The following is a 26,114-nucleotide window of genomic DNA, read 5'->3' as shown; positions in this document are numbered from 1 at the left end:
CTCAGTGTTGCGCCTGTACCGGACCGGGACCGGCAATGGGATCACAACCCTCGGCGTTGCCCCCGCCCCTCGCTCAGCCAGTGAGCGGCCGGTCTGCATGTGGGATCCGAACCCTCGTCGGGAGCGCTGCCGCGCTTCCCAAGCGGCGCACTGTAGCAGTGCGCCACCGGGCCAGCCCAGAAATTATAGATTTTTAAAAGTATACTTCTTTGCATTTTATAGTGATTCTAAAATTCAAATTTGTTAATTTAATAACCATAAATAACAGCAGGGTTTATTTATAATTAAAGCTTTTCATCTGAAGTACGACTATATAAAAAATATTTAAATGTGGCTTTCTTTTGTGAAGAGCAAAATCCGTTAAAGTGTGAAATGAACTTTTTTTTTTTTTAAACTTTCTTTTCTTTTCTTTTTTTTCCTTTTCTTTTGACAGCTGGCCAGTATGATGATCTGAACCCTTGACCTTGGTGTTACATTTCAGTGCTCTAACCAATTGAGCTAACCAGACAGCCCCTAAAGTGTGAAATGAAATAGCAGTTTAAGGAGAGCCTAAACAAGGCAGCTTTGATAATAGAAAAGAAGCATAATCAGTGATGCTGTCAAATACTAAATTAATTCGGTTGTGCTTATGGAGCCAGGAACTTTTTACGTGGGCTACATATAAAATGAATAATGAGAAAAGGGAGGAATTGGGAAAGGGAAATGAAAATCGATTGCATTGTATAATGTTGAGAGTCTTAAGTTCTTCATAAATCTGGCACTGAGGCAGGTAATGTGTCTATGAGTAATCCAAAAGTTGATATTTGTTTATAAATTTCTTTTAGACTAGCCATTTCATGTGTAATCTTTTCCCATTTTTTTTTTTTTTTTTTTTTTTTTAAGATGACCGGTTAAGGGGATCTTAACCCTTGACTTGGTGTTGTCAGCACCAGGCTCAGCCAGTGAGCTAACCGGCCATCCCTATATGGGATCCAAACCCGTGGCCTTGGTGTTATCAGCACCGCACTCTCCCGAGTGAGCCACAGGCCGGCCCATTTCCCAAATTTTTAAAGTAAGATTTATAAAAATTTGATTGTGAACCTTCTAATAGTAACTGATTACTAGTTGGTGTTGTAACAGAGATGATTTTTAAAAAAAAATACATTTTCCACTGATTTCTAAATACATTTTTACAGATGGTAGTAAAAACTTTTATGGATATGGATCAGGACTCAGAAGATGAAAAACAGCAGTATCTCCCTTTAGCCTTGCATCTTGCATCTGAATTCTTCCTCAGGAACCCCAATAAAGATGTGCGTCTCCTTGTAGCATGTTGTTTGGCTGACATCTTCCGAATCTATGCCCCAGAAGCTCCATATACTTCCCATGACAAACTTAAGGTAAATATATTCTTTACAAAATCATTTTATTCTTATTGTTTACCTGTATGAACATAGATTTTATATTATTCTTATCATCTTAAGATTATATCATAAGTTGCAATACTAATTATTCAGTTAATATTTATTATCTGCGAAAATGACTGGTATATTTTTGAATTATTGAGAAGTGTGGTTTAAAACTAGCCCGTCTGCTCATATCTAACCTTCTGGCTAATTTTTCACAAAGCCCAGATGGTTATGTTCAAAGGATAGATAGTGGATTGATGATACTTTTTAAAACAATAGTATACCAGAATTTACACATTCAAATGACTATTTCCCCTACCAGTTATATGCAAAACTATATGGTCATCTTGGTGGTTCTGCCTTTGTTAAAAATGTTTGAGGAACTCTTATTTTAAATTGATCTCTTGAGCTGATTTCATATATTGTATAATTTTATTATTGACAAATTTTAATGCTTTGCACTGCTTTCTTTAAAATAGTCAAAAATCATTTTTTACCATATCAAGAACTTCTAAAGAAAGCTTATTAAGAAATGGAGCACTATCATCATGAAAAGTACAACCCTTGGATCAGTCTGCGTTTGTTCCCCACAACTTTATAGTCACACGTCAAATTCAAAACTAGGTGTTGAAAATTACTACTTACATGTAGGAAATAGTAGTGGAAAGACTCATATCCAGGTCCTGAAAATGAAGATAGTTGTTTGCCATGATACAAGGTGAAGATAGTAAGTGAAATGGAAACACTAAAGTGGAAGAAATGGTGATAAGATATAGAACCTGTGATTCTTCTAGAATGAGAAAGCTTTAAAGAATTATGGAAGTAACAATCTTTATTTTTGCTTCTGGAGGGTATACTTTTATATGATTTGATCTTTTCCAATTATTTTGAATAATGGACTAGGCCAGTCCCAAGGCATTCAACTAAAGGAGAATTTTTCTATTGTAGTTTGTAACAGTTTATATATATGTATAAACTCTTAGAGTATTATGAAAGAAAAGTATTTGTGTCTAAATTAATTTTTTTTTTTTTAACAGGACATATTTTTGTTTATTACCAGACAATTAAAAGGTTTGGAGGATACAAAGAGTCCGCAGTTTAATAGATACTTTTATTTATTAGAGGTAAAAAAAAATAACTTTAATAAATATCACATTATTTCACATGGTAGCATATTCCTTATAGTAACTTTGTAATGTAAAAATGAGTCTTTTTTTTGTTTTATACAAAGCTCACTTATTAAAATATGTAAAAAATATATAAAATATATAAAAGGAAAATGTCCTTTACCTTTCATAAGGAAAATCTAGTCTTTTTATTCTTCCTTATATTCTGAAAAGATTAAGTATATTCCACCAAAAAAAGTAGGTTATTTGAAACTATAGCTTTTATTTTCATTTTATTTTCAATTTTTTCTTATCTAAAAATGAATTAATTTCACTGCTCCTTAATTTTCTGTGTATATATGTCTACCAACCTCTGAATATTTAGTATTTTTCAATTTGGGAAAATTGATGCTATCGGGTATATATGTCTTTTTAAAGGTCAGAGAACATGACAAATGTAATACTTGTAGTTTTATATGTTGGATCTTTATAGGCTGGAATACAGATTTCTGATACTAAAAATTAAATTTTGCTGAGTTTTGCGTGGAACTATTCTGTATATGTGTAATTAAATAATTATTTTTATTTATTTATTTAAGAATTTAGCTTGGGTTAAATCATATAACATCTGCTTTGAATTGGAAGATTGCAATGAAATTTTTATTCAACTTTTTAGGACTCTCTTCTCGGTGATCAAGTAAGTTATTTTTTAAGCATTTCTGTTTGTCTCGTTTTCTTGCTGTGTATATTGAAGTGTTATGTACTCTACACATACACAAAGTATTTTAGAGTTATAAGGAATTGTATTCCTTAGAAGACTTCACATGAAGAGGAAAACAAACAAAAATTCTGCCATCTGAAAGCTGCCTTTGCCGTTATACTACCATTTTTAATTATGGTATCAGTTTATTGATTGACTCTCAGTGCCCCAGTCACAGGACTATGGGGACAGTAGAGAAGTATAAAGCAAAGCTCTTGTTTTGAAGAAATTTATTATCCGATAGAGGCAACAACATATAATTGTAAAGCAAATAGTATAGTACCTTATACAATGAAGTACTAAATTATGACATAGAAATGATGAGTATTAAATGTACCATTAGTGCTTGGAGACATAATAGCTCAGTCGTTAAGCACACTGACTTTGGTATCTTCTCATTTTAAAGCCAGAAAAAAATTCGTAAACATTACCTAAATCAGCTTTCTTTATAGAAATAGGGAAACTAATGCAGAGAGATGGAGTGTGGTGGCTTGCCCAAGGACAAATTGCTGGACAGAAAGGCCCAAACTCTGATTTCAGTTCAGTTTTTTGGTTTATTTTTTGCATAGTAAACCCAGCATTACTGTGAGATGTGTTCTAGAGCATTACATTATATACAGACATATCTCACATAAATTTTAAATTTTCTAGTAGCCACATTAGGAAGAGTAAAAAGAAACAGGTGAAATTCCTTCTAATAATGTATTTCATTTATCTCACTATATCCAAAAGTGTGATCATTTCAACATGTGGCTCTATCCATATCTCACATGTTCAATAGCCAGGTGATGAATGGCTTGCATATTAGACAGCATATTTGTAGAGTTTTCTGTAGGTTTTTATGAATACTATATCATGTTTTCCTTTTCCTTAGAATGGTAGGATTAGATGTTAACTTGAAATAAACAGGAAAGAACCAGACCAGCTTGGTCTAGATATAGAAACTTACAGAAAGACTGCATGTAAGAACAGTTCCTGTGGCATGTGACTATCAGTAGGCCCTTAAAGTAAATAATAGAGGGAATACTTATTCCATTTTATGGAATAAAGTGTTACCTGATTATAGAATCGCAATAAAGCCAATTGAGAAAAAAGAAATAAATTAAATGGTAGAATTTATAAACCTTACCTTTGTATTAGCTTTTATGCATAACAAAACAATCTAAAACTTGACAGTTTAAAATAACCACCATTTTTTTAGCCTGTGATTATGCTTCTCAGTTGTTTCTGTCTGGGTGGACTCACTCCTATGTTTGCAGTCAGTTGTCAGAAAATCTGGTGGTTGGCTGAGGTACTAGGACAACTGGGTCATGTGTCTCTCATCATCCAGAAGGCTAGCCCAGACCTCTTCATATGCTGACCAGGTTTCAAAAGTGGCAAAAAAAGGCAAGCCTCACTGTACAAGCACTTTTTAAGCCTTCGTGATAGCTTCATGTTTACTTATGTTTCATAAGGAGGAGCAGCGTTGTAAAGGGATATGCATATAGAGATGGGAACGGTCTGTGGTCATTATGTGCATCTACTACATTTTTGCAGCCGTTTCTTTTAAAATGATAGTTACCAAAAAAATTTATTTTTAAAAAGTCCTGAAGTTGTCATCATTTTACCCCTTTTGTGACCTTAACTATGCACTTAAATCTGCCTTACCACTCTGCAATTATAATGTTTTTCCTCTCAAAATTACCTATATTTACTTACACTTTTCTTTCTTTTTTTAAAAAATAAGATTACTGGTAAGGGGATCTTAACCCTTGACTTGCTGTTCTCAGCACCACGCTCTCCCAAGTGAGCTAACTGGCCACCCCTATATAGGGATCCAAACCCGTGGCCTTGGTGTTATCGGCACCACACTCTCCCAAGTGAGCCACAGGCTGGCCCCTACTTAAATTTTTCTTTGATCCTGTTAATATTTTTATTTCTTGAATATGAAGACTAAGTTTATTGTTGACCTAATTAATTAAAATAATTTACAGTGATATATGAATTTAAAAAAGACTTCCATTTTAAAAGAGGAGCTTATTGGGCCGGCCCGGTGGCGCACTGGATAGTGCGCCGCTTGGGAAGTGCGGTGGCGCTCCCGTCCGAGGGTTCGGATCCCACATACAGACCGGCTCCCGCTCACTGGCTGAGCGAGGCGCGGGAGCAACACCGAGGCTTGCAATCCCGTTGCCAGTCCCTGGTCCGGTACGGGGGCAACACTGAGGGTTGCGATCCGTTGCCGGACACGGAAAAAAAAAAAAAAAAAAAAAAAAAAAAAAAAAAAAAGAGGAGCTTATTGATTTGTTTATTTAATTAATTAATTTATTTTTGTGGCCAGTTGGAACAGGGATCAAACCCTGGACCTTAGTGTCATCAACACCATGCTCTAACCAACTGAGCTAACCCGCCAGCCTGATTTGTATTTGCTGACACATTTACCATATCTGGTATTCCTTATTCCTTTGTACTCACGCAGAGTTCTGTCTGGTGTCATTTTCCTTCAGTCTGAAGGACTTCCTTTAACATTTGTTTTAGTTCAGGTCTGCTGGTAATGGAATTCTTCTCACTTTGGGGTGTCTTTATTTCACTTTCAATTTTGAAAGTTATTTTCACAGGATACAGAGTTATGGGTTGATAGGCTTTTCCCCCCATCTCCTTTCAGTACTTTTAAAGATGTTGTTCCATCTTTTTCTTGCTTGCATTGTTTCTGAGATATTTTTGTCACTTTTAATCTTTGTTCCTCTGTAGATGATGTATCTTTTTTTCTTCTAGCTGCTTTTTAAGATTTTCTCTTTATTATTTGTTTTAGGCAGTTTGATTATGGTGTATCGGATCATAATGGTGGGGTTTTCTTGTGCTTAGGGCCCATTGAGCTTTTATCACTTTGTACCCTTCTGATTACTTAACCAAATGCTCTTGTGAGTTCCAGAGATTATTCCCTCTGCTCCTTTCAAGTGGTTCTTTTCCCATAGTCAGGGAATTTTCTCACATGTGTTTGCTGATCACTAAGTACACAAGGGTCTGCAAGCTTGCTCTTTAAGCAGCTCTATTCCCTCTGGTATTCTGCCCTGCAAACTCTAGTCTCCTTAGACTCTGAGGAACTATTAGGCTCTGCCAGGGTATCCCTTCCTGTATGACAGCCTGGAAACTTATCAGGCGGTAGGCTGGGAAAATTGTAGGGTCCACCTCATTTGTTTTCTCCCCCTCAGAAATATGTGCATGATGTGCAATATCTGAAAACTATTGTTTCATATATTTTTGTCTGGCTTTTTAGTTGTTTCAGGTATGAGGGTAAATCTTGTTCTTGTTATTGTATCTTGTCAGGAAGTGAAAATTTTGAGCTTATTGATTTAGATTGGTGGAATTTGGGGAAATAATTTTTGTCTCTTTTTGTCTGACTTCTGCCCGCTCCTTTCCTACATTCAAGTAAATATGGATCTGAGCCAAATTCTCAGGATTTTGGTGTGGTTTTTTTTGTTTTGTTTTGTTTTTGCATCAGGCTGAAAATATCTGTTTTTCTCCTACCCACTCACTACCCATCCCCCCTGCCCACACACACATATAGAACTAATAATCCTGGCCTTTGGTAAAGTAAACAAGATATTTGGGAGAGGGCATGCAAAAGGGATGGCTTTCTAAAAGTTGTAGAAACTGTGTCTAGCGATGTGACAATTTTTTTTTTTTTTTTACCAACTTTTTAATTTTTATCTTTGTGCTTTACTACTAAATACCTACCAGTTCTATTATTCATTATTTCAAGTTAATTTTTTTAAAGTTAGAGGTGAGAGATACACAAATGATATTAAATTTTACTTTAGTCTTAGTTTAAACTTCCCTTTGTATTTATAATAGAATAACTATAGGGCCAACCCCGTGGCGCACTCGGGAGAGTGCGGCGCTAGGAGTGCAGTGACGCTCCCGCCAAAAAAAAAAAGAATAACTATAAATCATAGTTTTGTCTTTGCATGTATATTCTGATAAATGTGAAAATGGACAGGTCACACCTTTAGTTAAGATGCAGTCAGAAGGAACAAAGCCTAGATATTCTACCAGTTGTATAACTGTTTGGTAGCTAGTCTTTTAAGATAATATCAAGGAGGCCTGCAGTTGACTCTGCACTGGCTAAGAAAGCAGGACTAAAATTGATACTTGGCCTTACTTTTTATAACTTACAGATTTCTCATTTGTCTGTTAGAAATTCATTGAGATATACCAGGATGACATTTTCAGAACCTTCCAGTTATAAGTTCTAGTAAGCATCTTAGATCAAACTTTTGATTTTCAGCATTGGTGAATTAAAATATCTCTAGTGGTAAAGATATAGGAAGAATTACTTGTGTTGGCTTAGGCTTTTTTGGGAGTTTAAATATTTTTCACTTTATTTTGAGGAATTTATTAAGATCTGTGCGGGGGGGGGGATAAGGTTGAAAAACTGTCTGCTTTCATTATCTCACACTTTTTTTTTTTGTTCCCGTGCTTAAAATTTTATCACCTTTTAAAATCTGGCACAGGTAAACAAAAGCGTCCTTTCTTTAAAGTTGACATTTTTGTTAGGCTGAATTTATTTAACTCACTCTTGGAATCCTATTAATGAAGAGATTGAATTCATTTTAAAGGTCTTTTTTTTCCTCCATGTGAATTAAAGAGAATGTACTTTATTAGAAATTAGGGTGGTCTTTGTTTTTGTAAAATACTTTACAACAGTACCTTACAGCTGCTGTAATAGTTAACAGAAGGAGAAAGTAAATAGAACAGCCGTAATTTGTTTGCCACTGTTACAGTTTCCTCAAGTGAGAATTGTTTTACATATGGTATTGTTTTAAACTGGGAGCTTTAATTTTCTTTTTGTATGCCTGCTGAATTTTTTTCTTTTCTTCTTCTTTTTTTTTTAGCAATAGCCACAATAAGAAGGTACAAATGCACATGCTAGACTTGATGAGTTCTATCATCATGGAAGGTGATGGAGTTACTCAAGAATTATTGGACTCCATTCTTATTAACCTCATTCCTGCACATAAGGTCTGTAAAGTATGAAGACATTAAAGGTTAATATTTAAAGGTAGTGCTACACATAGAATGAATAATTGTTTTATGACCATTTGCAATCCCATATAATTGATCCTGCTACACTCTCAAGCCCCAAATAAAATAGAGGAACACATATCAGTCTTGTAGCTGTTATTTTTACGAGATGTATTGATTAACATACTGTGTAAGATTTTCATTCAGTTAAGTGCCAACTGTGTTTTGGAAACGACAAATGTTTTGTATTCACCACTCAAAATTAATGTGGGAATTAAAAGGGGTTAGGATGTTGTCTTTTTTGTTGGTTTTGTTTGGAAAAGAAGTGTATTTTTTCCTTTGTAACATAGATGTGGAATATAGGAGTTTGTATTTCTTTTCAGAACCCATATTGTACCTTTTCCTTACACACTTTCTGAAAAAGATTTGGGCAGAAGCGGGAACTATATGGTTAGTGTTAAGGGGAAAAGGATGATTCAGAGCTGTATCATTCCTCCCGTTTCCTTTTTCTATTCTCTCCACCAGGTCCTCCTAAGAAACTGAAGGACTTGGCTCCCCACAGGATCCATCACTGGGCTCTACTCAAGCCTACCCCAATGTTGATATTTGCCCTCCTGCTCTTTTCCTCTAATGGTTCAGTAACCTATCATTAGATGTTAGATGAACAGTGTGTCTAATTACACTTATTCACAAAAAGTTGTGTTTAATTTTAAATTATTATCTTGACTCTAAATATTATTTGCATCCCTTTAATTCAAATGAATCTATAGCTGATAAAAATTTTGAGAGTATGGCTAAGGGGAATAGATCACAGGCAGAATAAGAGGAAAACTTTGAGAGGAATAGACAGCATGTTTGGTATTTATATTCTAGCTAGATAGTATTTTTGTGAGTGGGAAATATATCCTTTTAAGAAATAGAAATGTTAACTTTAAGCTAATCTATCCTTTTGCCAATGGACTAAAAGTCTAGACACAGGTCAGGAGCTACAGCTTGTAGATCAAATCTAACTATTGCTTATTTTTGTAAGTAAAGTTTCATTGGAACACAGCCACGCTCATTCACTTTCGTTTTGTTTATGGCTGCTTTCATGTTACAACAGCAGAGTTGTGTGGTTGCAGTAGTGACTGTAGGACCCATAGAACCTAATATATTTACCATAGGGCCCTCTACATAAAGTTTGCTGACCATTGGCCTACAGTATAGGGTTTCCTACCCTCTTTGGGGGAGAGTTGTAAGATGATGGTGAATATATCTCAATCTGGTCCACAACATCAAAGTATAAAGATGTTCATAGGTATTCTTCAAAACAATAATTCCTTTTTCAATAAGTTTTAGAAAATTAAATGTGTCTTCTCTACAGTCTTTCTCAGATCCTTTAATTTGTTACCATGTGTTAGGATTCTTGAAGAGGGAGCCTAGTATTCAGCATTTCAAAAATATGGTTGATGAAGAACTCTTTTAATGTAGAATACTTTTCAGATCTACTCTTTTCCAAAACGTACATTGATTAAACAGTGAAATACTGAGCATGGTGGGTTAGATAAGGATGTGTTTGTATGTTTGTTTACATGGCTGGGTATAGTTTCCAGTTCACATTGGTCAATAAACAAAACCAAAAAGCTTTAGGTCCGTTTTCAGTTTAGTAAAAATTAATATAGGATTGTGCTTTTGGCTGTCTAATGCATTTTAGTTTTTTTTATTCATAACTGAGTTCAATTTGCAACTTCTGCATTTAAGACCACTTGATTAGAGGATATTGGGTAAAATCTTAAATGGAAGGGCCAGCCCCATGGCTCACTCGGGAGAGTGCGGCGCTGGTAGCGCCAAGGCCACAAGTTCGGATCCTATATAGGGATGGCCAGTTCGCTCACTGGCTGAGCGTACTGCAGACAACACCTTGCCAAGGGTTGCGATCCCCTTACCGGTCCAATAAAAAAAAAAATCTTGAATGAAATTCAGTTATATTTTTTGCGTCATCTGTTAGTAGATTTGAGGACTACAGTGTTCTAATGGTGCAATCTCATAAATTCACTAATTCATTTGTAATTTGGCATCTTTTATTGTTTTTCAGAACTTAAATAAACAGTCCTTCGACCTTGCAAAAGTTCTATTGAAAAGGACAGTCCAGACTATTGAGGCATGCATTGCCAATGTATGTATTTTTGTCTATATTTATTTCATAATTGTGTAATTCTCATCCCATTGTACTAATTTACTAGAACCTCTCACATAGTGGTTTATTTATCCTATAAACAATTTCATCTATTCAAAGTAAATATAAAAGAATGTGACCAAAGTTAGGGAAATTCAACTTAACTTCATAAACTTTATTGACAAAATGGCACAAATGATGGATGTTACTTTATGGAAACTTGTCTATAGCTCCCACCCCATCGTCTGCATTTGTATTTATGTTTATTTTATCTCCCAGATATGTTATCTTTCACTTTCTCCCTCCATCTGTATCTTTGGGTCTCTGTGTCTTTTTATGTGTCTACTTTCCTTTTTATGTCTTCTAGGTCATCCTCCTGAAACCCTTCTCATTTTCTATCTTGAATAGTAGTTATATAGTAATAAAATACTTTTAAAAAAAATTTTTATTGAATAGAAGTTAGTTCTGTTCTTATTTTTTTAACCAATAAATCAATTATTTTGAAAAGAGGAAATATTTGTAACTCCCCTACCTTAATATAGCAATTAATTTTGTTGCATATTTGCTCACTTTCATACCTATTTTTTCACATACTCTATGTAAATATTTGTATCATCTTCATATATATATATTCCCATATTTTGGCATTATTTTTCTATGTATAATATGGATGACTATAAATGTTTCTTTCAACTGATATATCCCCATTTCTCTATTGCTTTACGTTTAGGTTTTTTTCAGTGTTTTTCTTTATTAATCATCTTTGTGAATGTAGCATTTATCTATCATTGAATTATTTTCCACAGATTAAAACGCAAATTAAGATTTATTAATTTAAATGGTATTATATTAGTATTATTACTAAATTAATATTTTAAAAAGTAAAAAAAAAATTTCAAATAGTGCAAGAGTATAATGAAAAGTGTCTCTCTTCAACCTTGAATAAACACTCTATGGTCAAGTCTCAGAAATAACCGTCACTAATAGGTTTTCATATATCCTTCCAGAAATAGTGTTCTATGCTTATTTATGGGTGCACATGTGTGTGTGTGTTTTGTTAAAACTATCATCCACATTCTTTCCAAGGTTGAATATTTTCAAATTCTTAATTTATGTTGCTTTTCCAAAGAAATATATCATTTATTTTATTATAAATATATAATTTTATCATTTAAATATTTAATTAAATATTATGTATTTAGACATGACAGAAACGTATGCTTGTATCATTGCATACAACTGCCTCTTTAGCATTATTAAATTTAATACTGTCTTCTAAATGTGTACGGGGGAAGGGCAGTGATGGTATTTTTTAATTTGTGCTCTTGGTACTATATACTCTTCAGCATTCTTTTTTTTTTCTTAAAGATGACCGGTAAGGGGATCTTAACCCTTGACTTGGTGTTGTCAGCACCACGCTCACCCAGTGAGCTAACCGGCCATCCCTATATAGGGATCCAAACCTGTGGCCTTGGCATTATCAGCACTGCACTCTCCCGAGTGAGCCACGGGCCGGCCCTCAGCATTCTTTTCAATTATCAGTTATCTTTTTTGTATCATCAGCTTTTCTGTCTTTTTGCCTCTGAGTCAAAATGTATTTGACTTTCTCTGGGAATTAAAAAAAACGAACTAAACCAAAAAAATTCATCCTCCATCTTTAAATAGTCTAATACTAAGCTCATGGAAAAATTAATCAGATTAATTTTTAAGTAACATTAAGATTAAGACTTTAACATTTTTCTCTGCTACAAGGAAATTACTATGTCAAGGTCTCTGTAATAAACTACACAAACCATCTAAAGTGTTTTCTTTTGATGAAAATTAAAATTCCTAGAAATGTCACCCTTATTTGAAACACAGCCAGCAACCCAATTCTTTTTTCATTTTTTTCCCTGTAGCATTCATTATTTGAAGGCTTATTTTTTTCTGCTGTTTGGATGACTGTCCTGTCATATATTAGTAATTCAAACCCCCTTCAGTTGTATATGTAATGCCTGATTATATATGTTATATTTTTTAACACATGTTCATAGAAAATTTAATATGTATTTTTAACACATGTTTATAGAAAATTCAACTGTTCAAATGAAATGGATATTTTGTTTTTGTTTTTAATATCTCCTATAGTTTTTCAATCAAGTCCTGGTGCTGGGAAGATCATCAGTAAGCGATTTGTCAGAACATGTATTTGATCTGATTCAGGAACTTTTTGCTATAGATCCTCATTTATTATTATCTGTCATGCCACAGCTTGAATTCAAACTGAAGGTAGGATTGAACAGTTTTTCAGCCCTTTAAACTTTAAAGGAAAAATGTACATTACATAGTTTTTCTCTAAGTAAAAGAATAAAATGTGCGTTTATTTTCTTCTTATTTAGTTGAGGTATACATTTTTGGATCATTTGAATAAAACAAGTTACCTCTCTTCTGGGTGAAAAAAGAATTTACATTGCGAAATTGTAACATACCTAGTTGTTAAATATCTACTGGTATAAACACAGTGACACAAGTAATAGGTGTGAAAAATGGTATTATCCTAGAAATTTATAATACATGTTGGTATTAAATGGTATTCATTACCAAAAGTTATGTTTTAGAATATCAAAAGATGTAAAATTCATCAAAGGGTCTCGATTACAACTTTCTGACCCTTTCATGGTACAGATCCAGGACAGAAATTTTAATGTATAACTTGGAATTGTATCTTTTTAGCCAACTAAGTAACAAATTCATAGTTCCTGAAAAAATATGAAAAACCTGACACTCAATCCACTATCCTAGCAAAGTACAGAAGATAACATCTTATATTTACCTAATATTCTGTACTTTTTGAGAGACTTTTTGTATACAATATCTTATTTGATCCTTAATTCAAACTAAGTATGTAACATTACAATTTTGATTTCTTTGAGAAGAAAAACTCAAGATGTAATATTTTGCCCAGTTACACAGTTAAAGCAGATTTGGGATTAGAATTCAGATTTTCAGACTTTACAATTTTTATGTATAATTAAGAATTATCAATAGTTTCTTTATTATAGGTATTTGCTATTTATAGTATAAAGGACATCATACTAATAAGTTTCTTTTTTTTTTTTTTTTTTTGTCTTTTTTTTTATATCTTTTTCCGTGTCCGGCAACGGATCACAACCCTCAGTGTTGCCCCCGTACCGGACCGGGGACCGGCAACAGGATCGCAACCCTCGGTGTTGCTCCCGCACCTCGCTCAGCCAGTGAGCGGGAACCAGTCTGCATGTGGGATCCGAACCCTCGGGTGGGAGCGCCGCCGCGCTTCCCAAGCGGCGCACTTATCCAGTGCGCCACCGGGCCGGCCCCATAAGTTTCTTATTAGAAACTCTGGTTGTGAGGAAAATGTTATATAGGATATTTTTCTCTTACTATTAATGAGTTTATATTAGCAGGAGCCTAAAGATATTTCCATACTAAATAATTTCTAGGTGTAAGGCATTAAAATATTTTCTTCCAATCTGTTCATAGTCTGAATATGTAATGTCAAGCCTCTTTAACCCTTAAGCAAAACTGCCATGATAGGATGTAGGAAGGGATTGGGAACTGAACTTTCAGATTTCCATTTGTGGACTTCATGTAAACTGAGGGAAGCTAAGCTGTAGTGGTTATTTATGCCCTCATTCTTTCTTAGGTTCATTAATCTAAAGGAGCGTTTGCTAATAAGCTGAATGCAGCCCCAAAATAGATTTTCTTAAGTATAATTTAAAGATTTCATGCTACTTTTAGTTGCTAACAGTGAATGGATAAATAAATTAAAAAATCAGGAAATTTTGTTTAAAAGTCCATATGTATGTGTTTTCTTTTGTAAGAAAAACAGAAAAAGTCCAGCAACATTGGACCCTTATTTCTTAAATGACAACAAAATGGCTAGTTTTTCAATTTATCCCAGTCCCAATTACTTCTTTATTTTTTACCTACTCTTCTTCATTGATACAATTTGATTTCATAACCATGGTCTGAAGCTACATGAACATGAATTTTTTTCGAAGATTTCTAAATGACTTTTTAGAAAAATATTTAACACCGTAGTTATGCTGTTTATGACTGTGAGGTCTCTTTTAAGATGATGTATCTAACAAAAGGCCATTGAAGTTTATGTTTTTCTATATTCTTAGACAAATTGAGGCTTTTTAAAACTTTGTACTGAACTAATTAATAGTGTATCTAAATAATAGTAATGGAATATTTTGTTTATTGTACTACAACAGGTGCCATGTTCTTATTTGTTTCTTATTGCTAGGGTTAGTTTTATTATTAGAACCTATATTAGTTTTCTTTCTCCAAATGAAGAAACTGAGATTTAGATTAGTTTAGGTATTATATATAATTAGGGTACTATTTTCATATATTTAAGGGACACCCTGGAGTTGTGTTACTTAGCAGCCTTGGCTATTATTATCAGGAAGTTTGCCACATTTTCATTTAGGTTTTTTTTTTTTTTTAATGGCAGAGAGGGATTTATACTTATTCTCATGTTTAAAAATATATAGAACAGTCATTTGTCTCATTTTAGTTGGGGTAAAAATTATATTTTCACAGAAAATTGTTGTCAGTTATTTTGTAATTTGAAACAATAGTATAGTTAGTTACCTTTTCTGACTAGGATTGCACAGAAATAAAAACTAGGGTGGCTTTATTGAATTTCTTTTAGAAAGTCATTGGTAAATTGTTAATGCAGAATTTCTCATTTTTACTCTCTCTTAATTATTAAAATATGTATTTGTATATGTGATTCAAACAGTGTATTATGTAATATCTTCATGAAATAATGTTCACTTTGGCATGGATTAATAATACAACTGTGCATCAGAGACACCAAATGATTTTTGCACCAAAAGAATTTACTATCACTATAATCATTCCAATTTCACTCATGGAATATATTTTAAATTTCAAAAAGGCAGCAGGGTGAGTTTTCACTTAGTTTTATTTCAGTAGTTTATAGATGTGAAATGTCACATCATTTGAAATAATTAGTGATATACTAAAATAGTCACTTGTAAATAGAATAAAATCTCCACTTATTCTGGTGTTTGAGATTTAAGGAATAGATTAATTTTTCTTTAAAAAATAAGTCATGTTTGGGCCGGCCCTGTGGCTCACTCGGGAGAGTGCAGTGCTGGTAGCGCTGAGGCCCATTGGTTCAGATCCTATATAGGGACAGCCAGTGCGCTCGCTGGCTGAGCGTGGTGCGGACCATACCGTGCGGAGGGTTGCGATCCCCTTACCGGTCATTCAATCAGTGAATCAATCAATAAATCATGTTAGCTAGTAAATTGGACTTATTAAAAGGAGAGGGTTGGCTGGTTAGTCCACTTGGTTAAAGCGTGGTGCTGATAACACCAAGGTCAAGAGTTCATATCTCTGTAATCAATAAATCATGTTAGCTAGTAAATTGGACTTATTAAAAGGAGAGGGTTGGCTGGTTAGCCCACTTGGTTAAAGCGTGGTGCTGATAACACCAAGGTCAAGAGTTCATATCTCTGTAAAAAAAAAAAAATGAAAAGTGATATTATTTTGCATTGTTGTCACTTTGTGTAAGAAAAACCTTGTCAAAGAAAATCATTTTTGTAATTCATAATTATAAGTATAAAAGCTTGATATAGTTTTCATTTTTATATCTTGTTTGATAACTGTACCTGTTTTATTCACAAAACCCCTATTCTTGAGAGTTAAGACATTCATAAGGAAAATATTATATCCATGGTCTTTATTTTTCTCTTTTAACTTCTGTCTTTTCCACAAATATTTGTTTATTGGCTCTCTGGTATTGCTTTAAACATACATTGTATTTGAAACCTAAATAAATTAGCAGTTGCTTTTAGGTATTGCATTTGTTGTCCTAATGACTTTGTGATTTTTAAAAAGAAGTTTCACATACCATATGGTTTCAAATAATTTATATTAAAACACAGCATCACTAGCGAAACTGGAACAGAATTTTCATAGCATCTATTGGTTTCAGGATAAAAAAATAGGAGGCCCTTAACAAAAAACAACTAAGTTTTGCCTTTTTATAATGTTCAGTTCACCTGACCTTTTAGATCCTAAGATTCTTGCTTTGTTGTTAAAATGAGTTTCCCTGAATCATGACATTCTTCAGTGTCATGTTTCCCAGTCAGTAGAGGATTCTTGATTAAAATTTTGTATATCAAAACCTTAATTGACGTGTGTTTATGTTGGAGCTTAAATTACAGGATAGATTTCTTCCTAATTATTAGGGTGGGAATTATTTGCAGCTTTGTCTTTCATAGAATTTTTTCTAAGTCTCTTAAATTATGTTAGAATTGAATGATATATCTTCTTATTTATAAACGGTTTATCACCTCTGTTTATTACCTCTGTGTAGATTGCAAATACGCAGTGAAGTAGGCATATATTAGCTATTAGGAAGGTGTGAAATAAGAGCAAAAATCAGATGATCTAACATAGAATCAAATCAATTTCTGCGTAGTAAATGAGAACATACGATTTTTTTTAAGTTCTCATTATTATAAGCAGAAATATGAAATTATATCTTCCTGGGAGTGTCTCATGTTATTTTCTGTAATATGATAAATAAAACTTAGGCTTAATTTATTTTCTTTTTCTCTTCTAAGAGCAATGATGGAGAAGAGCGATTAGCTGTTGTTCGACTTCTAGCTAAATTGTTTGGCTCTAAAGATTCTGATTTGGCAACACAAAATCGTCCTCTTTGGCAATGTTTTCTTGGACGGTAAGAGAACATACGATTCTGAGTCTTGTAATTTGTAGGCTACTCGGTAGGGTGCATTTGATAAAACTACACGTATCAAAATTTTAATTGGCCTGTGTTGGTTTCATTGGCATCTGTGTTGCAGTCTTTTTTGGAGAACACATTGAAGGGCAAATTTTTTATGAAGAAAACTTATTTACCCATATAACACTTTTTAATTTTTTTTCCTTTTTGGTTAAAATAATGTCATTAGAAACATAGACATCAGAATATTCTAAGTCTTAAGATTTTTAAAGAAATCATGTAACTTTAGACATACTAGTCCAAGTTTAAGAATCCATGCCATTTGTCAGTCCACCCACTTACTCATTTACTAGTACTCCCCTTTTGGGTCTGTAGCTTATCTAATTGTGTGATGTGTTTTTGACTAATTTGGTATAATTGTATGATTTTAAAATGGAAAATGTTATTGCTTGTAGCTCAGGTAGTTTTTAATGTTTCTTAAGAAATTAGAATGGGCCGGCTGGTTCGGATCTCATATAGAGACCGGTCCGCTCACTGGTTGAGCGTGGTGCGGGCGCGACACCGAGGGTTGCGATCCTGTTGCCGGTTGCGGTACGGGCGCGACACTGAGGGTTGCGATCCCATTACCGGTCATGAAAAAAGACAAAAAGGAAAAAAAAAAGAAATTAGAATGATTGAGTTCTATTCAACTTAATGGCAATGTTGAAAAATCTGTGAAATTCACTAAATTCCTTTTTGCATCTATTTGCATATTTCTTTTGCTTCAAAAGTGATTAAAAAGTAGATATTTACTATTAGTATTCTGGAGAACATCTGAGATTCACTAGTGAACTAATTCAGAAGATGGGCTTAGAATTTTTCTTAAATTCACTATAGTAGTCCTTATACTAATCCTAGGCTCTGAGAAATCTCTGACAATGACATAATGATTTTTAGCAGTTGCTTGCTTAGAACATACCATTTTGAAGGTCTTAATAGGAATAAATGCTGAATATTTGAATAATTAACTCCATAACAATTTAGAATAGAGGAATTTTAGCAACTATACTTATACAGAGGAGGAATTCCCTGTCTCAGTGATTGACATCAATATTTATTGTCCATGTATTTTAAAAGTTGCCCAATAATCTGTATTAACTGTGAGTTGCTCACCTTATCATTGTTATATGCTGTTTTGAATCTACATGTTATATTTCATATTAATTGAATTCTTACAACATAGGGGGCCTTTAAAAGAGCATTTTAATACAAGTTGGTCCTGGACAGATGCACTTTTTGCGGTAAGGCAGTGTAATTAGATACATTCATCTTGGAACTTCTGGCTCTGCCTCTTACATGTGGTTTGCTTTCTACCACAAATCCCCCAATGTTTTCCTCATGTAAACTTTTTCAAGCAGATATTGTGTGTTTTTAACATTTAATTTTTACTTTGTGGCATCATTTTAAACTCTCAAATTTTTAGCTCTACAAAGTGGGTAGTTGTGATGGATGTGTTTATACTGTTTTTTTGTTGTAGCAGGGTAAAAACATTCTGTTTTCAAAAATGTTTTTGTAAAAGTATGTATCTTTTTGTTTTTAACTGTACTTTATAGTCTTCCTGCAGAACACATTAGCTCTTATTATAATAACAACCAAATAATAGATATGAATATACCTTATTTGAAACTAATTGTTTTGCCTTAGAATTAATATTTAGCTATTTTATTCTATGCAGATTTAATGACATTCATGTTCCTGTGAGATTAGAAAGTGTGAAATTTGCCAGTCACTGTTTAATGAATCACCCAGACTTAGCAAAGGATCTCACAGGTAAGCTGTCTGGTTGATTACAAATATTTGAGTTGTCACACAAATATATTTTAGATGTTCCCTAACTTCAGTTTCTGAATAGGTTTTAACTGTGTACAGTTTCACATCTGTATTTGTCATGGACTAGGAAATGATTTCATGTTTGTATAATAAAATTGCATTTGAAATCTTCATATTTTAATTCTGTAGAATTTTTTTGTAAATTATAGTTTATCATATTCCTTATGACATTGGATTTGGACAAAAATCGTTATATCCATTCAATTAAATGTAGTAACATATCTTATAATAAGTGGGGACGTATTATCTTCTGTACTAGACTAGGATTTCTCATTCTCCACTTGAACCCAGAGCATCTAAAGCTACCTGCTTGGTAGTAGCAAATAAGTGGCTTCTATTAAAATGCTGCTGTTTACCAAAAAACACAGAGAAAATAACATTTTTTGTATTGGTTTAGTTCGTATTGTAAATTATTAGTGAATTTTTTTAGAGGCTATAGAATATTATTCTGGATTATATGTGTGTGTATATATATATATATATATATAATATATCAGTTAACTTGCTATAAGCATTTTTACTATTTTTCTTTTAGTCTTTTAGTTTGTAACTGAAATTCCAAACTACATAAATCAGATACTGCATTGTGATTTGATTTTTCCAAGATAGTTGATGTAAAATATATTAAGATGTGACTATGTAGTAATAAGTGCAGTTTTGTGATTACATAGAGTACCGCTCCCTTAAAAATGAAATTATTTTAATTCATGCTGCACTCCACAAATGTCGTTTCAGTATGGACAGAAGCTTAAAGCATTATAGTAGTTCTCCTAGGTGATAAGTTCCAGGACCTCCCTCCAGTGGATGCCTGATACCAGGGATAGTACTGAACCCTATATGCACTGGGGGTTTTTTTGTATATACACATAGATATCGATGATAAAGTTTAATTTATAAATTAGGCACAGTACTCTTGTGCTTTGGGGCCATTATTAACTAAAATAAGGGTTGCTTGAACACAGGAGCTGCAATACCGCCAAAGTAGATTTGACAATCAAGAGAGCTGCTAAGTGGCAGATATTGTTTACAATTTGGATGTGCTAGAGAAAGGAATGATTCATGTTCTGGATGGCACAGGATGGCACGAGATTTTATCATGGTACTCAGAACAGGATACAATTTAAAACTTATAAATTGTTTATTTCTGGGATTTTTCCATTTAGTATTTCCAGACCATGGTTATCTGTGGGTAACGAAACTGCAGAAAATGAAACTGTAGGTAAAGGTGGAAGGCTATTGTAGTCTTTTCTGTCATTCTGAATCATGACAAATTACATAGCTAACATTTAGCTTAAGTTTTTTTCTCATTGTAGAATATTTGAAGGTTAGATCACATGATCCAGAAGAAGCTATACGTCATGATGTCATTGTTACTATAATAACAGCTGCCAAAAGAGACCTTGCCTTAGTAAATGATCAGCTGCTTGGCTTTGTAAGGGAAAGAACACTGGATAAACGGGTAAAGTCTGAGGAATTTTATTTTCTGGTAGTTTACTGTGTTTAAATTGTTTGCTAAATCCAATTGGTATTATTTTCTATTACACTTAAAGCTTTACTGTGTGATAATCAAATGAATAACAATGCTATGTAAGCACTGATAATTTGTATGTTTTCTGTATATCTATTATCTTTATGAGTGAGTCCACTGGATTCTATAGCTTTTCAGATGTTAGGCATGGGTTTCTCTTCTAGCATACCTTTATAAAAGGAACTACTAAGTTAAAGTTTTAATTCTTTTCACTTATATGAGTTTCAAAAGAATAATAATTGATCATCTATATGTATTTCTTAGAGTTAACATTTTCAAATGTGACTGTCTTAACGTAACAGCTGGGTCTGTCATTCATTGAACTAAAAGGCTATCATACTTAAGAAAGTGACATTTCCATATTTCTGTGCCAAGCTAAGGGCAGAAATGACGGTTATTTGTTTAGTTACCTTTTTCTGCTGTTTCCTCCATTTGATGCAGTTAGCAACATGGATTGATAAGGAAAAGTAGTGGTAAGAATAGCAATAGAAGTTGCTAAAGAATAGTGTCAACCATTAGCAAGAGACAGATGTGCAAGGCAGGCATATTAGGTATCTATTTACTAACGTCTTTAACAGTGGTTGCCTTGCCTTGCCGTATGGTATTTTTATTTGAAACATAGTTGAAAACCTGCTGTCCTCTGGAAATGTGTAAGTTAGCCATAATTTCAGGATAGAACAGTAATTGGTTTGGGTTTTGAAATATAGCAGGAGATATTCTTTGACTTTTAGCTTTTAAAATAGTCATAGGAGACAGATATTTTTTTAAAAAGGAAGTGGATAACCTGTTCAACTGTTTTGGTAATTCTAACTTAAATTTTTTTGCCCTCTTTACTTTAATTTAAATGAAAAGACTCTCCACCTAGTGGCCAGTGGCATCACCCCCTCTCTTCCTTTTTAGAGAAATTTCACTCCAATTAATGTCTGATTTCATAGTTTCAGAAAGACTTAAATAAATGAACCTTTCTTTTTTTTTTTTTTTCTTTTGTCTTTTTTCCGTGTCCAGCAACGGATTGCAACCCTCAGTGTTGCCCCCGTACCGGACCGGGGACCGGCGACGGGATCGCAAGCCTCGGCGTTGCTCCCGCGCCTCGCTCAGCCAGTGAGCGGGAGCCGGTCTGTACGTGGGATCCGAACCCTCGGACGGGAGCGCCGCCGCGCTTCCCAAGCGGCGCACTATCCAGTGCGCCACCGGGCCGGCCCCTAAATGAACCTTTCTAACTGAAACTGCATGGTGTGGTCATAATAATAGCACATACTAGACATTTTCAGACCTGGATTTTAGCCTAGTAAGTTAGATCACCTTGGTTGTATCCTTTTCTGAAATTGGTTTTCATCTCTATAAAATGTGGGGACAGGAATTAATCTTAGATTTCACTACTCTCACTTGTTATTTATTTATTTATTTTGGTAGCTAGCCTGTACAGGGATCTGAACCCTTGACCTTGGTGTTATAACATTGAGATCTAACCAACTGAACTAACAAGCCAGCCTTGCTCACATTTTTTAAAATTTCATGTAAGAATTGTCAGAAGGCATTTGTTAATGTGTTGTATAGGAATGAAGTTTCATTTCATCCACTAAGTAGCCTAATAATGAGAAAATTGTGACAAAAAATTATAAGGAAGTATTGACTTAAATAAACCAAAGATAGCATGCTCCCCCCTTTTTAAGATAAGTGTCTGTTTTGGTTATTATTTTTCTTACATCTTATGATAGTCCTCACTCTAGGTTTTTATGGTCTCTTTTTCTGTCTACCCTCTTCCCCACCACCTTTCTTCCCTTCCCTAGTAAATCTTCCCAATCTCTCTAAGTCCCAAAGAGTCTTCCACTAACTAGGATGTGAATAAGTAAATCATTTGCCCTTTAAACCTTTAAACCTTCCTTACTGTAAAGTAAGGAAGTTCACTTAAGATGATCAACAAAGTCCTTTCCAACTTTGTAATTCCAGAATTCTTGATACTAAACTTTGTTATTCTCATTGTGTTAACATCAAAAGGGAAGTAACTAGGCACTAAAACCTTCCAGATGATAGGGCTTTTGTTTGCAGAGTGAAATGTACACTTTGTCTTTTACGTTTTAATCACTTCTAAAACTTGACCAATATTTTTCTTAGAGAAAATTAGATGAAATCTATAAGACTTATTATTGCTGGAGGGAAATAAAAAATTTAAAAATTGGTGGATCATTTAACAATATTTGAATTAGAAAATTTCTAAAGAGTCTGGTTTTGATACAGGAACAGATTCAGAGTTGTTGGTAATGCAATTTGGTAAGTCCTCCTATGAAAAGAAATATTGTGCCAGTTTATACATACACACATAAGACCGATTATACAACCTAGTGAAGCCATAGCAATTTTTGCAGATCAGTATAAAATTTTGGTATCTTACTCATCTAATAAACATTGTACTTTCTAGTGGCGAGTAAGAAAAGAAGCTATGATGGGTCTGGCTCAGCTTTATAAGAAATACTGTCTTCATGGTGAAGCAGGAAAGGAAGCTGCAGAGAAAGTCAGCTGGATAAAAGACAAACTTTTGCATATTTATTATCAAAACAGCATTGATGACAAGTGAGTAATATGTTGGGAGAACAGTTGAAGGTAAAACTTCATTTAATTTTTTAAAAATTTATTTTTATTTAATTTTTAAATTTATTTCAAAGTTTAGAAATCATTTTCTGCATATTTGTACTTACTGTGTTTAAATAAGACTCTAAAAATAAATATTTAAAAGTTATATTAAAAAAAGACTATTCAGGATTATAAAGTAGCATAATAATAGTTACATAGGCATGGATTTTAGAGTCAGACCAGAGACCAAATGTTCACTTCGCCCATTTTTAGATTTGTGCACAAGTGACTTAACTTCTGTGCACCTCAGTTTTATATGAAAAGGAGGAATAATGATGCCTTCCCTACAGGATTGTCACATGGACTGAATAAAATAATGAATATAAAGCACCCTAGCCCAGTGCAGGACTATTCGGTAGCTACTAGTTATTAGTTTTCCTTTTTGCAACACTATTACTACCAGTAGAGGGATTACTAAATTGTTTTCATTTGCTGAATGTTACTTGTAATTGTATATTGGATTATACTAATCATACTTGGTTTTTGCAAAATACTTTGCAGCATTTAATTGAATTAGACTGGCTACTTGGGCATCACTGGATATGTATTTCATTGGTTAGTGAACAGCGCTTGTGTTTTCTTATTCCAGTGATATTGAATAATAAAAGTTTAGCAAGAAGATATCTAATATTGGTAAGGAACTTAGACTGGAGAGAAGAAAGATCAAATGTACACAGGAAAAGCTAAACTTGCAGGAAGTAATATGAAGGAGAATCCCCTCTTTTATTCCTTCAGGACAACAAAGGAAAGGAGCTGAACTGTAATCAGAGGAAATTAATAAGTTTCTTCAGAATTAGTTATATTAGGTGTCATAGCTTTATATCTAGCATTAACTAATTTGCTGTAGCTGTAGACTGCTGGAGAACAGGTGTAATAGCCTAATACTCTGTGTTTAGGAATAACATTTAATCCTTCGAGAACAAATGTTTTTTACCGATAAGTATAATGTAAAGCTATAAATAGAAACCGTGTCTCTACTAAAAGTACTAAAAGTCTTCCAAAGAAAAAAACTGATTATATACTGATGTTTTTCATTGTACATATACACATAACTATCACCATTAGCATGCTATCTTTACACAAGATTGTTAAAATATAAAATGGCTATTGCTTCTTAAAAATAGAATTATTGTGTTATTTGGGTTTCTTTTTATTGTTGTTTCATAGACTGTTGGTAGAGAAAATCTTTGCTCAGTATCTTGTCCCCCACAACCTGGAAACAGAAGAGAGAATGAAATGCTTATATTATTTATATGCCAGTTTGGATCCAAATGCTGTAAAGTAAGTTACTTTTCAAATGATTGAAGTATTTCCTGAAGATTTCATAAAATTACTTATCCTACCTAATTTTTGTTGATGGGATCGTTGATGCTTCTATCTGAATCAAGATCCTCAGGTAAATATTTATAGAGAAAAATATTATGATTTAGATTCAGGTCAGTTAGCAGCAAAAATATTCCTGTGTGCATAGGTGTATTTGGCAACTGGGTTAGTAACATAGTTCTAGGAATTCAAAGAAGTCCCAATGTCAAAATATCTGTGATAGGTGTCTAAATTACACTATTGGAATTTTATCCTTCCAGGCTTAGTACTGAGCCTAAGAACTAAGTATTGGTTCTTTGTCACGAGAGCATCACTTCTGTGTAGGCCGACCATATGATTGATTGTCCAACTGTGATATTTTTGAGATTGAAAAGGGGGCATAGTTAATAGTTTTACTCAGACAACCGGCATGAACTGTAACTGTCCCAGGCCAACCAAGATGCATGATCACTCCACTTTAATAGGCTTTTTAAAAAGTAAATGTCACGGGCCGAGCCCGTGGCGGACTCGGGAGAGTGCGGCGCTGGGAGCGCAGCAGCGCTCCCGCCGCCGATTGGGATCCTATATATGGGGATGACCGGTGCACTCACAGCACTCACTGGCTGACCGCGGTGCGGCTGGTCTCAAAAAGGACAAAACAAACAAACAAATAAATAAATAAAAAGTAGATGTCACAATGTATACGTACATCAAAACATGTTGTTCTCCATAAATATATACTTTTGTCAATTAAAAATACACAATGGGGGCCGGCCCGTGGCTCACTCGGGAGAGTGCGGTGCTGATAACAACAAGGCCACGGGTTCAGATCCCATATAGGGATGGCCGGTTTGCTCACTGGGTGAGCGTGGTGCTGACAACACCAAGTCAAGGGTTAAGATCCCCTTACCGGTCATCTTTAAAAAAAAAAAAAAAACACACACACACACACACAAAGTAAACGAATCCTGTCATTAAGAACTCTGAATGTTTGAGTTAGGATTTCAAGTGCAGGAATAGTACAAAGTACTGTGATATCCTCTTTATCCAGATCCATCATTTTTGATCATTTGCTGTTTATACATTCTTTCTTTTTTTATACACATTTTCTTCTAAACCATTTGAGTGTAATTTGCAGACATATGGATCCCTTTACCCATAAATACTTAAACGTTGATTCATTAAGAACAAGGATATTCTCTTACATAACCAGAGTATCCTTATCAAAATCAAGAAATTTAAATTGGTACAATATTGTTTAATCCAATGTGTATTCAGATTTACTCAGTTGACCATATAATATTCTTTATGGGTATTTTCCCCCCAGTCTAGGATTACACATAATATATTTAGTTTTTATGTCTCTAGTCTCTTAATCTGGAACCATTCCTTAATTTTTCTTTGTCTTTTATGACTTTGGTTTTTTGGAATAGTATTGCACAGGCCAACTATTTTGTTAAATTTGGCCTCAATTTGGGTTCTTCCAATTCCCCACATTATTAGATAAAGATTATGCATTTTTGGCCGAAATTCCACAAAGGTAATGTTGTGGCCTTGGTGCATATCAGTAAGCCTTAGCCATCTTTTTTTTTTTTTTTTTTTTTTTTTTTTTTTTTTTTTTTTTTT

The 26,114-nt window shown here is 33.8% G+C and overlaps 1 protein-coding gene across 4 annotated transcripts in view; it reads left to right on the top strand.

The window, feature by feature from the left end:
- PDS5A (PDS5, regulator of cohesion maintenance, homolog A (S. cerevisiae)) overlaps nucleotides 1-26,114 on the top strand; it is a 143,791-nt gene that overhangs the window by 51,999 nt on the left and 65,678 nt on the right. For 3 of the 4 annotated variants that reach the window (XM_008565929.1, XM_008565928.1, XM_008565931.1), the window contains exons 3-13: nucleotides 1,176-1,379; nucleotides 2,426-2,512; nucleotides 3,094-3,191; nucleotides 8,126-8,252; nucleotides 10,330-10,410; nucleotides 12,538-12,678; nucleotides 17,040-17,155; nucleotides 18,873-18,967; nucleotides 20,341-20,486; nucleotides 22,975-23,126; nucleotides 24,354-24,467. In XM_008565929.1, coding sequence (XP_008564151.1) covers nucleotides 1,176-1,379; nucleotides 2,426-2,512; nucleotides 3,094-3,191; nucleotides 8,126-8,252; nucleotides 10,330-10,410; nucleotides 12,538-12,678; nucleotides 17,040-17,155; nucleotides 18,873-18,967; nucleotides 20,341-20,486; nucleotides 22,975-23,126; nucleotides 24,354-24,467 — 1,361 coding nt within the window. The remainder of the gene's footprint in view (nucleotides 1-1,175; nucleotides 1,380-2,425; nucleotides 2,513-3,093; nucleotides 3,192-8,125; nucleotides 8,253-10,329; nucleotides 10,411-12,537; nucleotides 12,679-17,039; nucleotides 17,156-18,872; nucleotides 18,968-20,340; nucleotides 20,487-22,974; nucleotides 23,127-24,353; nucleotides 24,468-26,114) is intronic. The other variant, XM_008565930.1, reaches the window with a different exon arrangement.

The sequence above is a fragment of the Galeopterus variegatus genome, unplaced genomic scaffold (assembly GCF_000696425.1).
Source record: "Galeopterus variegatus unplaced genomic scaffold, G_variegatus-3.0.2 Scaffold214, whole genome shotgun sequence".
NCBI lineage: Eukaryota > Metazoa > Chordata > Mammalia > Dermoptera > Cynocephalidae > Galeopterus > Galeopterus variegatus.
Note: the sequence above shows the minus strand (reverse complement) of the source record. Positions and strands in the feature narration are given on the sequence as shown.